Source organism: Borostomias antarcticus (assembly GCF_949987555.1).
Source record: "Borostomias antarcticus genome assembly, chromosome: 15".
Lineage (NCBI taxonomy): Eukaryota > Metazoa > Chordata > Actinopteri > Stomiiformes > Stomiidae > Borostomias > Borostomias antarcticus.
In genome coordinates, this window is record NC_140248.1 from 12,114,621 (window position 1) to 12,128,324 (window position 13,704).

At 43.8% G+C, this 13,704-nt stretch overlaps 1 protein-coding gene across 1 annotated transcript in view; it reads left to right on the plus strand.

Moving 5' to 3' along the window:
* Positions 1-12,631: 12,631 nt before the first annotated feature.
* gabrg2 (gamma-aminobutyric acid type A receptor subunit gamma2) overlaps positions 12,632-13,704 on the plus strand; it is a gene marked incomplete at both ends in the record, with an annotated part of 33,858 nt that continues 32,785 nt past the window's right edge. The window contains one exon of the mRNA XM_084449367.1: positions 12,632-12,747. Within this exon, the coding sequence (XP_084305493.1) occupies positions 12,632-12,747 (116 nt within the window). The remainder of the gene's footprint in view (positions 12,748-13,704) is intronic.

Here is a 13,704-nt window from a genome sequence, read left to right on the forward strand (position 1 = left end):
TAGTGCAAATATGGTTCTTGATTACTATATTATAATCTGACCTTGAAGATCCAATGGGGTTCAAATGGGTTCTTCACATGCAATATTTCCAGAGCAGTGCTACACATTATTGTTTCACTTAAGTCTACTGAAAGTCGTTCTGGAGGTTATGAGGCCATGATGGATCAGACAAGAAAAATACTTTATGTGGGAGGAGCACATGTTCTTTTTTTATTTATTTCTCTCTTTTCCAGCCAAGAGGCTCCTTTAACGCTGTCTTGGACAAGTTCATCTCAACATGCCATTTCACCCAGAAACTCTGGGACAAAAGCCTTGTTCATTTTCCAAAGCACTTACGCTGCAGTTGATTTGGAAAGTAAGCAGGAACACCCCCCCCCCCACACACACACACACACACACATACAAACAGACATGAAGCCCCCTACACACATCCAAGGTGACCTTGGAGATCAGGATATCTGCCAACACATACCATTGACCTGTGCGCACTGTCTGTGGACTACTCTTTCTGCACATAGTCTATTTATTTTGGTGTTCAATGTTGTTGTTGTTGTTGGTTGTCCCCCTCCAGGCAGCTGTGTTCCACTCTTCGTGTTGTTGATTCAGTGTTTCAGCAGGCTCGGAGCTCGCTCCCTCCCCTGTCGTGTTGACAGCAACGGAGAGAGGTCGAGGCAGAATTGGAATCTATAAGTCTTTATCATGAGGTAAAAATCGAATTGAGTTTGGATGTCCTTTGACTCTGTGTGTGACGCCGCAGACGTTCTCTGAATACTGATGGGTGACATTGAGAGAGCAACCAGTCCACATTGATTCATACCAGGACGGCTGGGTTACGTCAACTCTCTTATCATAGACATGTACAGTATGAGCCTCAGCCCTGTTTGCCTGTCTGTCTGTCTGGCTCCTCTACCCAGCACTCCCTCAGAGAAAACCACTCTCAGGGTATATGAGGGAAAATACAAAATACCCAGTGTTATATGTGTTCCATTAGCAAATGACATTGGGCACTATGTCACTTGCTACAAGATATACAGTAGGGAGACCAAAGGGGAAAGGCAGACTGGAAAAACAGTCAAGCGGGGAGGAAAGTACATGGAGACAAAAAGGAAGAAGGAAAGAAAAATGAGAAAATGAGAGAGAAAATGAGAAATAGGGATAGAGGAAAAAACTTAAGCGGAGAGAGAGAGAGAGAGAGAGAGAGAGAGAGGCAGATGGCAAAGGGAGAGGCAGAGAATGTTAACACACACTCCATAATTCATCAGATCATCTCACTGCAGTAAATCCAGTAGGGGGAGATGTTGCAATGTTTGGCGGCGTGCTGCAGAGCTCCGTCGCTCCATGTCGTCCTCTCAGCCAGAGCGGCGATGGACGGCAGGAGACAGCAGACTGGGGGACCTGTCGAGGTGCGGATGATCCGGGCCTCTGTCTCTGTCTTTATCTCTGTCTCCACCTTTAGCCTGTCTCTGCCTCTGGTTCTGTCTATGTATCTCTCTACATCTGCCTCTGTCTTCGTCTCTATCTATATCTGTCTCTTTCTCTGCCTCTTTCTCTCTTTCTCTGTCTCTGACTGTCTTTTTCTCTTTCTCTGTCTCTGTCTCTTTCTCCGCCTCTTTCTCTGCCTCTGTCTGTCTCTGTCTCTTTCTACCTCTTTGTCTCTTTCTCTGTCTGTCCCTTTGTCTCTTTTTCTGTCTCTTCTTCCACCTTTCTCTCTATTTTTGTCTCTGTCTTTCTCTGTCTCTTTCTCTCTCTCTGTCTTTTTCTGTCTCTATCTGCCTTTCAATGTCTTTTCTCTTTCTCTTTCTCTGTCTGTCTTTCTCTGTCTCTGTCTGTCTTTCTCTGTCTCTGTCTGTCTCTGTCTGTCTTTCTCTGTCTCTTTCTCTGTCTCTTTCTCTGTGTCTCTCTCTGCCTCAGCCTCTCTCTGCCTGCGCTCTCGGATCACTGTATGGAGAGGAACACCGATGAGATGCACCATGAAATGTCTCCTTTCCTCTCTGGGACCACCTGACATTTGTCTCCCCTCGTTCTCCTGCAGCCCCTGGTCTCTTGGGGGTGACAAGAGAACCAGCTGATGGTCATCCACTGATATGTGTTGGATTGAGTGCTACAAAGTTTTCTTCCTTTTGTTTTTAGGTTACATGAGTGCAGAGGTTTTCCTTTTGAGATCCTAAGGATGTATATAATGTAGCCTATCATAGCTTTTCTTGCTCTATACTGGAAATGTGAAGAGCCACACAAACATTTATTCAGTAATGATAAAATATGTTAGTGCTGATTTTTTCCAATTAATGAAAAACTTTGTATGCCCAGGGGCTAGTAATTGTGAGGTGATATAATGTTGTATTTTCTATTACATTATTAACACAGTCATCATGCACCCAGAGAGTCAACTATTACTCATTGGCTTTGCAGTGTGAAAACTAGATTTTTTCAGCACTGAATAAATCATGCTGTATCTCAAATCCGGGGTGACCATTGGGCAAAGCTTTCAGCTGGACTCCTGCTCTGGCCTCAATTATGTCTCGGGGCTACATCCAAACTTCTTTCATGTGTACTTCACAAAGTTTGTCCATTTTGTCATAACTTGATGCTTTCATTTGGATGCTGTAATGCAAAGCACAATTAAATCAAGTAGTTTTAAGTAGTTGTTTTTATGATAACATTGATCTCTGTACTTCATTAGCGCTCTGAGAGCTGATAGAGAGTTATGGGGGAAGAGCGGAATGATGTGACAGAGAGATAATGATCTCTAAAATAGTTTGAGGCTAGACAGTCCAGACGAAAGAATATATGATATTCTATTTTATTATATTCTACATTGGATTCCCTTGTGTTTACTGCGAGATAATATGCGTTTGCTCCCAGACTGTGGGTCCATTGAGGCCGAGGCTATGGCAGGTTGACCCGTGATTGACAGCAGATCAGATAGGTAGCTGACAGCGACGGCGAGGGCGCTGCTATCTCACGGACCCCCTCTCTGTCGACGCTGACACGCGGCCTGGCCCCATCCGGCCCGTCGAGACGCTCGCATTCCCGCTTGTGCACGGCAGCACCAGGGGGCCAAGGAGGTGGGAGGTGGAGAAATCCGATACAGGTTTGAACGCTGTCCAGAAAAGACAGGAAACTTCCTTCTGAAATCTATTACATTACCTTTCCGGCCCAATTTGACCTACGCAGATGGGTAATTGATCTCACGTAAGAAAAACTGCCACCCTACCCCACTACTAAGATGGAAAATGGTGGAGAGGTGGATCAATTACAGGGGGCAAGCTGCATCTTCCACAGACAGACAGTCTTCTCAGCCAGGCACAGGCATTGTAAATTGGGCTTAATGCATATTTGATCAATTCCAACACACAAATCACAAGATAATACACATTGCATTCGGGGTGCATTACTTCTCATTCAATCTGCTAGAGTAAGAAAAATGACTGTGCAATTCCAAACTTATTACTCAAGCCTTCGACACACTATGCTGAAATTGACCTTTACATGCTGGTGTGAATATGGAATGGATCTGCCATGTTCTCTCTAGCACTGTAGTTGGTGGAACAGTGAATGTGACTGACATATAGCTCCCGAAAAAGAGACGCCGCAGTGGCATCTTTAACTGGATTAAAGGTGTTCTCCTGCTGTATGATGAACCTGAGTGAACTCTCCCCATGTTGGGTCTGGTAGGAAGGCTAAATCTGCACACGTGTATCATGCGGTCCCTGGGTACTGAATTAGACTGTACATTCTCCCAGCTCGCCAGGTGAGAGTGAATGTGTAAAATGTTTAAACAAGCAGGTTTCACTAGGGAGAAAAAAAATGCATATCTCCCACTAACACAACATGGTCAACTTTACAATGTCACGGCAAAACAATAATGTTCCGCTTGTCAAACAGCAAAGAGCTGCCTGTCTTTGCCTTTCAAACAGCAAAGAGCTGCCTGTCTTTGCTTGTCAAACAATAAAGTGTTGCCTGTCTTGTAGTGTAAAAGGGTATATCCACCACTTTTGCCTGGACTCTTCCCGTAGGTGGGGAGCACGTATCTCTATGGAGAGCTGTCGAAGACGGCCTCTGCAGTCTTCTCCTTTCTTGAACCCCGGCCCTACACAGCCGCAGCGGAGCAGGCGAATGTAGAGCCCAGGGGGATCAGACCCTCGACAAGCGTGCTGCTGTAACTCTCACAGGGGTCTTTGAAGGCCGCTGAGCGCGGGAGAGAAGCCTGACCTTCCCCCCCACCCCCGCTGTCCCAGCCAGAGGGATGAAGAGCTCTGGATAAACAGAGTCAGCAGCCAGAGAGCGGCAGTGCATATTCACCAGAGCATGACGCATGCTGATGCTACCACTCGGGCTTTGACACCGACTGGTCCTGTTGAACAGTTAATATTGTTCCTTCTCACTGTTTTGTGAAATGGCTTATGTGCGAAACTCTTATGGTCCTCTGTTATGCAGTGATAAAGCCTGCATACAATTTGTATAATTGACAATATGTATTTACAACTGCTTTCCTCAACATGCAAGAAGATCCCAAGGAACCCATTTCAGAGTTTGAGTTGACCGCATACCAACTATTAGTTTGCCATGGATTGTATTTTGGCAGCACCATTTAACTAGAAGATACAGCTTTATGGGTATCAGAGAAGTGTTCGACCGCAATGTTCCCTGGCCATAGCACATTCCCAGAACATCTATAACTCTCCCTTAATTGGAGCGAAAATGGTGGACACTTTCAACAAAGCTCCCCGAATGAACAATAGTTGTCTGAATAAACAAGGCTGTCTGTATTCACATTGGGAATTGACCTTGATTTGATTGAACAAGAATTACATAGCTACCTGTTTAAAATACAAAAACAACAATGTTTTAACAATGTGCAACACTTGGGCAAGAAATGTGTATTTCATCAACATTCAGAGCCACCGGGTCCACAACAATACAATTCGCCTTATTCACCTGGCAGCCATATTGGTCAGTCTGGGGTGCGGATGCGGAAGTGCCCTTTGACTTCAATGTTAAAAGTTCCCTGTAAAAACACCACTTCAAGAACCAAAATAGTCAAAATAACAGGCTGAATACACTATCGGGGATACAAACTCATCATTACCAGACTCTGATTATTTTTCACTGCCGTTGTTTTCGTGTTTGGAAATACATGGAGGTGAATGAGCCATAGTTAGCCGTCAGCTGCATTCACTCCGATGTATTTCCAAACGCGAACTTTCGCATCCGCACCCCTAATTACGTCAGACTGGCCAATATGGCAGCTGAGGTGAATAAGGCGAATGGTGTGAGATACCTGAAGTGAGATTATGTAATTAAAGTACCAGAAGGATTCCGTGCAGACCCTTGTGATACAAAGCTAACCTAACATACTGTAACTATTTCTGATATCATTCTTGCAGTCCCTATCTGTCTCACATGGACAAAATGACGGTAGGGGATATTCTTACAATATACGAGATGAAAACAACAGATGGTTACGGAGAGGAGGGACGAGACGACCATCATGTCGCTTCAGCGAACCCTTGGGTGAGGACGTGTTGTATTAGTAAACGATGCCTGCAGTCTTTAGTCAGATGTGTATCTGGTCACATTTCAGAGGTAAATGGCCTTTTGATTCACCCTCATGCATGAATGCCTTCAGACATTGTCCTTCTTCTGACGTTGGTACAGATGATAACAGACGTGGTGACAGGATGTCTCCTGGCTAAGTGTCATGGTGATGATTCATGATTCATCCACACGTTGACATCACTGTTTGGCGGCATGGGGATGATTCTGTGCATGTAACTGTGATGATCAGTCTCCTACAGAACTGAGACAGGGAATTCACAAACTTGAAGATGGGGAACATTGGAGAAGATTGTCAACACTAGAATACTGTATGACGTGACACTGACCTCAGCCCCAGAAGAGGAGAAATAAAGCTATAACAATTTCCAGATAAGAGAAGAAATTGTTATAGATGCTTCAATACCAGTCTCACCCCTTCTCTCTGTCAGAGGGCACCAAGAGGTTAGTGGCGGAAAAGAGGCAAACAAACTAAATAATTCACCATAAGTTGGCAGAGTCATGTTTTCTTTGAGAAGCCCAGACTGTCAGATGTATCCCCTGGTCCACAACTATCCATCTTGAATCATAACCACCATGGTCTAAATGTCTAAGCACTTGGACAAACTATATGGAAACATACAGTATGAGGCGAATTCACAAAGGGATTGTGCGGCTTTTTCTTCCGCTATACCTGTGCAAATAACCCCAAAATAAACCTTGCTATTCACAAAGCACTCGCAAAGGGTGAAATGCTGTGCTAACTGCGTTGCCATCATCATAGCGTTTCTGTGCGCTTGTGCTGTTAGCGGATATTTAAATTAGGTAATATGGGCGGAATAGTGCCCATTTTTATGCAAATGAACCTCAGAGCAAAAACAGTCCAATTCATAAAGATCGGCGCTAATTGCCACACGCAGTTATAGTGAAATTATTTGCGTCTTCAGAGAGTTGGTGGTAGTTGAATCGCATTTGTGGGATAGCCAATGTTTCTGAAGATCACAGCAGTAGCCAGCCAAAGGCATCGTAATGCCAGGCGTGTTCATGAGAGAATATAATGAGTGAGGAGAATATCACTTTTTTGATTTAAGCGATACCGAAATCATCCGGAGATACAAGTTGCCAGCTAAAGCAATTCCTGCTCTATTTGATGAAATCAAGGATGATATTGAGCCTGCCACCCATAGATCACAGCCTACCCCGCATTGTCAAACTGCTGTCAACACTCTTGCATCCAGCTCCTTCCAGACTCCTATTGCAGGAGCCTCTGGACTATCATAACCATTCATCAGCAGGGCCGTATGGGATTCTTAGCAGAGTGGCAAGGTACATCAAATTTCCCCAAAACAGGAATTGTGGTGACAAAGCAGGAGTTCTTTAACATTCCAGGCTTCCGCAATTGTGTAGGCACTATTGATTGCATTAATTCACCATAACATCCTTCTAGTTACAAAAGAACACCTGGCCAGTTGGTCTGCATTTAAATAGCACAATTCCTGCAGTGGGCATAAGGCATGGGAGGGTATCTACTGTAAGCTGAAAGGATATCCCTCCCCATGATCTAGCGAGATTAGCCCAAATACTGTATGAGAGAAGCACTGGAATCAGCCTGCTGACATTCCCCAGGTTGGAGGGTTTCCAGAAGGAAAGTTTACAATCCCAACTGACATGAAAAGAGAACCCTATATTAGAAAATGAAAATCGGTAGGTGATGTACTGTACTGAGATAAATGGCAGAGACATGTAGCTTACTGTTAGCTGTTGAAAGCAGCATAGGGGAGCATTGCAGAGGGGCAGCAGGACTGGTGTGTGTGTGTGTGTGCGAGCACATTTGCACTCCAGCTAAGGAAACTAGTGTTCAAGTTCTAGCAGCTGAAGAAGTCCAACCTGCCATAGCCAATGATGGTACACTATTACACCACCTTTATTGAGTCCATCCTCACCACCTCTATCAACATGGTAAATGGACTGCACTTACATAGCGCTTTTATCCAAAGCGCTTTACAATGGCCTCTCATTCACTCATTCACACACACATTCACACACCAATGGCAGCAGCTGCCATGCAAGGTGCTAGCCTGCTCATTGGGAGCAATTTGGGGTTCAGTTTCTTGCGCAAGGACACTCGACCCTGATATCTGGTCTGGTTCACTGCTGCCACTGCCAAGTACAAAGGCAGCATGTCATTCACTCTGCTGAGAGGATGATTGGCTGGAACCTGCCATCCCTCCAGGACTTAAGTAAATAAGTACATTTTATGTTTATAGCATTTTATGTTTATACCTTTCAGAGACAGGGGTCACATGAATAAAAACAAAAAGCACAAAACACAAAAACAAGGATAAAGAAACATAAAAAACACAGGAGGGTAGGCAAAGGCTAGTCTGAAAAAAAAAAGTATTTCGCTGATTTGTAGAAGAGTCAACAGAGGCCACAGACTTGCATGCCAGCAGGGCCCTGAGGTGGCAGGAAAGATTGCGGCTGACCCCTCCCACCCTGGTCCCAAACTCTTTGAGCCACTCTCCTCCGGCAAGAGGCAGCAGTCCATCAGGACAAAAACCTCAAGGCACCAGAATAGTTTCTTCCCGACAGCAGCTGGCCTGATCAACAAGGCCCCGGACCCCCACTGACAACAACTGGTATCCTGACCCAAACAGATATCGTATTTATTCTTATAACACTTTTTCATATCTTGTCAAATATAGTTAATTTGTCACTAACATATGTTATTGTTTTTTGTATTTTTATTGTATTAGTTGGTACATTATTGCATATTGTATGTATTTGTGTTGTATTTGTCACAGTGTTATTGCATTTGCCGGAGTCCGGCGCTCGTCTGGCCTGGCGTGGCTGTCTTCTCCCACCGACTTTCTGTAACCTCTGTTTGGTGGCTCTTTTGTAATCAGAGAATTGTCCACAGGTGCACAGTCTCTCTGTCAAGGTGAGTGGGAGGAGGGGAATGTAGGCTACAGTACCTCCCGCCCACCACTTGGCCAAATTTCAGCACCTGGCGCTGTCCATGGTGTTGACTGCAATGCTGTCCATGGTGCTGATCAGCCAGGAGGGCCTGATTCTGCATACAGTTGCAACAATACTGTATATATTAGTTGTAAATCCATTATGATCTGGACTTTATTCATGTTGTAGCATGGCATACACCCCTCCCCACCCCCACCCCCAAGTCTATCCTCCTCCCACTACCATTGCTTTCACATGCCAATTATATAACCCTCTGTTTCTTCTTTCGGCAAATCAAATGTGTAATGGAACCGACTTTGAAAAGGGTCTCTAAATCAGAATAACTTAATTTGTACAGCTGTACAGCGCACTGGTAGAGTCTGAAGATAAATGGCGGGGACATGTAGCCTACTGTTAGCTGTTGAAAACTTGCGTGCAGTGCACAGGGGCAGCGGGACAGGTGCGTGTGTGCGAGCACTCCACCTAAGGAAACGTTTTAGTGCTCAAGTTCCTGCTGTGTCCGGTTAATTAACTCTTCCAGCATCCAACACACATTCTAAAACCCTCTGAATGCTTGGCTTGACTGAGTTCCTCTATTCTAGAGATATTCAAGTGCCACATCGCATGTGTCATCAAAAAGGCACAAAAATGCCCAATTAAAAAACCTAATGACACCCACCTATGGACAATCAGCACCGATTCGAATCAATAAGCATCTGCAGCTATCTGTGGGATTAGGCCCGACCCGAGCAGGCTCTGTGACGGTAACAATGACATGGCTGTCAGACGGAGAGATGCATCGCTCCCTGGGGGGAGTCTGCAGGCGGCAGCGAAGCCAAGCAGGCCAGCAGCAGGCCATAGAGACTCCATTATGGTGAGTCCATGGGAGCAGTCAGGCAGCATCACTTAAGCATGCTGGAGGCTGGTTGTGCTTAGGTTGATGATGACAACAACAGGGAGAGAGAGAGACAGAGAGAGAGAGAGAGAGAGAGAGAGAGAGGGAGAGAGGAGATCGAGTGATGAAAAATGCTACAGGGTCACAGGTGTAACATAAAATGTTATTGGGTCACTGGTTGTATGTCCACTGGAAATGTACAAGGAAACCGCCCCATATAGTTTATTTGACACACGTCACCCAAAGTCTGGATAATAAGAATATGCAGCCAAAATAGTCAAATGTGATGAAGCCCTTTGTTTCTCATGTAAATCTGCTAGGGGAGAATGAGCAGTCCGGTGTCATTTATGGAAAGTTGAATGTTGATTTTCATATCTATCCTACACAGAAATGGATTTAACCTAGAAGGATTTGCTATCTGTCACCACCTCAAGAGATGTGGCCTGTACCGACATAGTACCCTGTGGCATATAAGATAACCTTTCAAGCCACCCGATCCAATACATAGAGTAGCTGGGTCAAAACAAAATCAATATTGTCTCAACTGAGTGGCATGGCAACAAAGCACACTACTTGTTTCCTTTCTTTAATTTAATCATACTCAAATTGCAATGATTTTCCAGGTCAGTGAGGGTTTCTGTAAAATACTGTAAACATGAAGTGTGATGTTTGTGTTTTGTTCACTCTAAATGTACTTATCAGTGTAGATATGAATGTGGTGAAGCCTAGAATTAATTTCCCATTTTCCGTACATTGTTTGTGGAACTGGCATTTGGGAGAGCGCTGCAGGCAAATCGGGGAAATTACATCCCAGACGATGTACATGTATTGGGCGGCAACACACGTTAACAGACTTTCTCTGATTTCATCTTAGGTGCTTGTCGAATGGGACACATACAGATACAAGGGTTTCGTCATAACTTGAAGAGCATCTTCCACTTGGGATGATTATATAAATTTGAGCATCACTTGGCCTAATGTTGTTTACAAACATGCAGTAAGTGCCTCATCTTCCACGCCTGGCTGGAACTCCCAGCTGGTAAGGATAGTCCATCCCATCTTATCTACTCAGAACTCAACAGTGAAGATGAGCTGACATGGCTTATATGCAGAAGGGTAAAAGCAAGAACAATCCAACTATTTTGCCTCAAAATGTATACTGTGTAAAAAAGCAGTGGAGTGACAGAGGGTTTAATTGGTAAGCCTTTATTTAGACAGGGAAGAACATACTGAGACGTCTCTTTTACAGATGTGCCCTGCTTACAAACAACATATACAGTAATGCAGTAATTCTGTAGTACAGAAAAATACAAGAATAGTGACAGCATGCAGACATCAATGACAATATGCAAACGTACACACAATGTATACACTACAGTAGCAGAGTACGAAAATGCAGTAAATAAACAATACCATTCAAGTTCATAAACTATTGTGAATGTTACATGAACATTTGAGTTCACTGCAGGTACGATTCTCTTCAGGGGACTTCAAGTTCATAAGCTATTGTTCATAAGCTATTGTTGAACATTAAATGTGCATCAGAACTGTTATGGCTCCAGTTCTCCTAAGGGGACCTTCCGGCAGACAATGTGTGTCTGTTGATGTGTATGCATGATGTGTTTATAAGGGATGTTGGCAAACATCAAGAGATGTAGAGACTAGGTGATTCTGGCCCTGTTAACGGTTTGTGGGTAAGGGTTCCTGACACAGCATATTTTCATTTTTAGCTCTCATTCTGCTCTGGGCATCTTGTGTTTGAATGGCTGGGCAAACCACTTAATATAGATTTCAAGGCATAAGCATTGGTTGATCGAATTGTAAATGTTGTATTGTTGGGGTACTATTTCGTGACATTATATGCAGCCAACTTTAGTGTGCTACAACTCGAACTGGGGGACAAATCCACCCCGGCCCATAGCTTTACGGTGGAGGGCTACCTTTATAGACCACTGCAGTGCATCAGCACCCAGGCAAGTGCATCCGAGCTTGAACAGGAAACCTCAAGCCACATGCACATCCCTTTAAAACACAGAGACTTAAATCACAGGGAGAAGAGCGCCGCTGCTAAGCACATGTGGGCGTCACAATTACGTCACACTCATTCACACAGCTTCATAGCCGCCTTTCGTTTTTCTTTTTTTTATGTTTTTCGCTTTTGCCCAACAGTGTAGTGAAATTAATGGCCATCATAAATGCAATCTGATAGTATGCTGACGTTTGTAAACTGCCCAATGGCATTCATTACAACAAGCAAGAACATAAATAAAGACAATTATCCATAGGCGATGATTTTAAATAGGCTACATTATGACACAACACATTATCCCATATTTACAGTGCATGCCGGTAGAGGCTGTGCAACTTGTGTGTAGCCTATGTTACTCTCTGATTTTATATATTTTGACTGACTCAGTGCATGGCTTGTAGCGGAACCTATTCTGGCTGGCGTCCATTTTTAAAAGAAAGACATTGTATTTTCGTCATACTACAGCCTCCGACGCAGTTCCTGACAAAAGCATTGTGATTGCGACAGAAAATCTGTGGGAGTTGTCCAAGGTGCTGAACTGAATGCAACCCTCAGGGTGCTGTCCGTGGTAGCCTACTGACGACAAGCCTACGCTCTATCGCATCATTTACTAGTTAAAATGGCTTTGGTTTTGTCTACCATGTGAAACAATATGATATAAATCAGATCGGCACTGTTTATATGCAACCAAATCACTAGCCTACCGCAACAAGCGTTACGCAAACCTCTTAACATGTCACACAGCGTTGGTCACACAGTCACTCGCTAGTTCAGATCAGGATATCAAACGGCATGTGTTTTACTGTGCATTTTAGGCAAAACATCAAATAAGGTGTATTTTATTCTCTTCTTAGCTATGCTTCCGCTTGATGGAACCACGCATGTGTTGATCCGTGCTGCAGCAACGTGCATCAGTTCCTCTTTGACCCTAGGAGTTAATCTGCATTCAGACTGGGCTCCAATGTATTTCTCAGCTGCTGGATTTTATAGTATCCCGTGGCTTCGGAATCTATGTAGTTATATCCTAACACATTTTCATTAAATCAGAAATTATTTTTTGTTAATTAAGAACGATTTCGTGGCCATCAGCAACGCCGCGCGTCTAAAATTTCTGAAGCGAAAGCTAACGGGACCCGCTATGCTATGTGCGTGTCATAGGGAGGATACACAGTAAATAAAGAGACACGTCCGTCTGCAATAAAGAAGAAAAGAAGATGGTGATCATTGCTTCACCAAATTTACTATCTAAATGCTCGACGGCGATGGCGAAGCCTTCCCTCCCTGTTAAGATGTTTCTTTGGGTGTTTTTACTCGCTAATCTGCCTACAAGGTAAGCGAAAACATTCAAGATTTATTTAATGCCTGTCACACCAACATAGTCAACATGTAGTCAATGGACATGTTATATCTAACAAGACACGAGGCAATTTTCACATAAACTGCATTGCAAGGCTTTCTCTAAAAGAATCGTCCCGCATTGGCTTTAAGAGGGGATGCAAATTTTCCTTGTTGCGGTGCACGGTGGTAACAGAACCGAGGCTCGCTACATTTCAATGAATGTATTTCACACATTTAATTAGGGTATCTTTTGACAGGCGATGCTGCCTTAAGGTGTAAATTCACATATGTTAATTATGACTCTACATTTATCTGGCCATGTATTTTTGGTAAAGATGCCACATGTATACCAGATGCCACAGTATGAGTCCTGGCGGCTATGGATGCCAACAGGATTGGATGGCTTCTAGTTATATTATTAGGCTACATTTCTGATAATGGTAACAGAGAGTGTCTGCAGTAAGTGTGGAAAGTATAGATAAATAGTCCAGTTACAACGATATAGGCCTACGTCTATGATTGTTGAAGCTCATACGGGTTTTGTGAAGGTATGCAATGTGCGTTATCCTATTGGCGTCGGCTTTTCTTAGATCCAAAGCCTCTTAGGCTACCTAGCGTGTTTAAGGTGTTGGATTGTTTAAGGATGCATCCTGTAGAAACGACAAAGCTGTATGTTGAATAAGCTATGAGCAAACGTATTAGACTAGTGTTAAGATATTTTCTTCCCTGTATAGCCTATTTCAAAATGGCAGACAACGATATTTACAGCAGGCTAGCCTTAATACAGTGCAATAGTAAAACATTAAGGTAATACACATAGTAGACATACTGTACATCTCTCTATAACAAGGGACTAAATAACGTTTGACTTGGTGAAACGGATTCTCTTGTAGCCAACTCTAATCTGTGGAGGGGAAAATGCAATAGGCTTGTCACGAAAAGGCAGCCA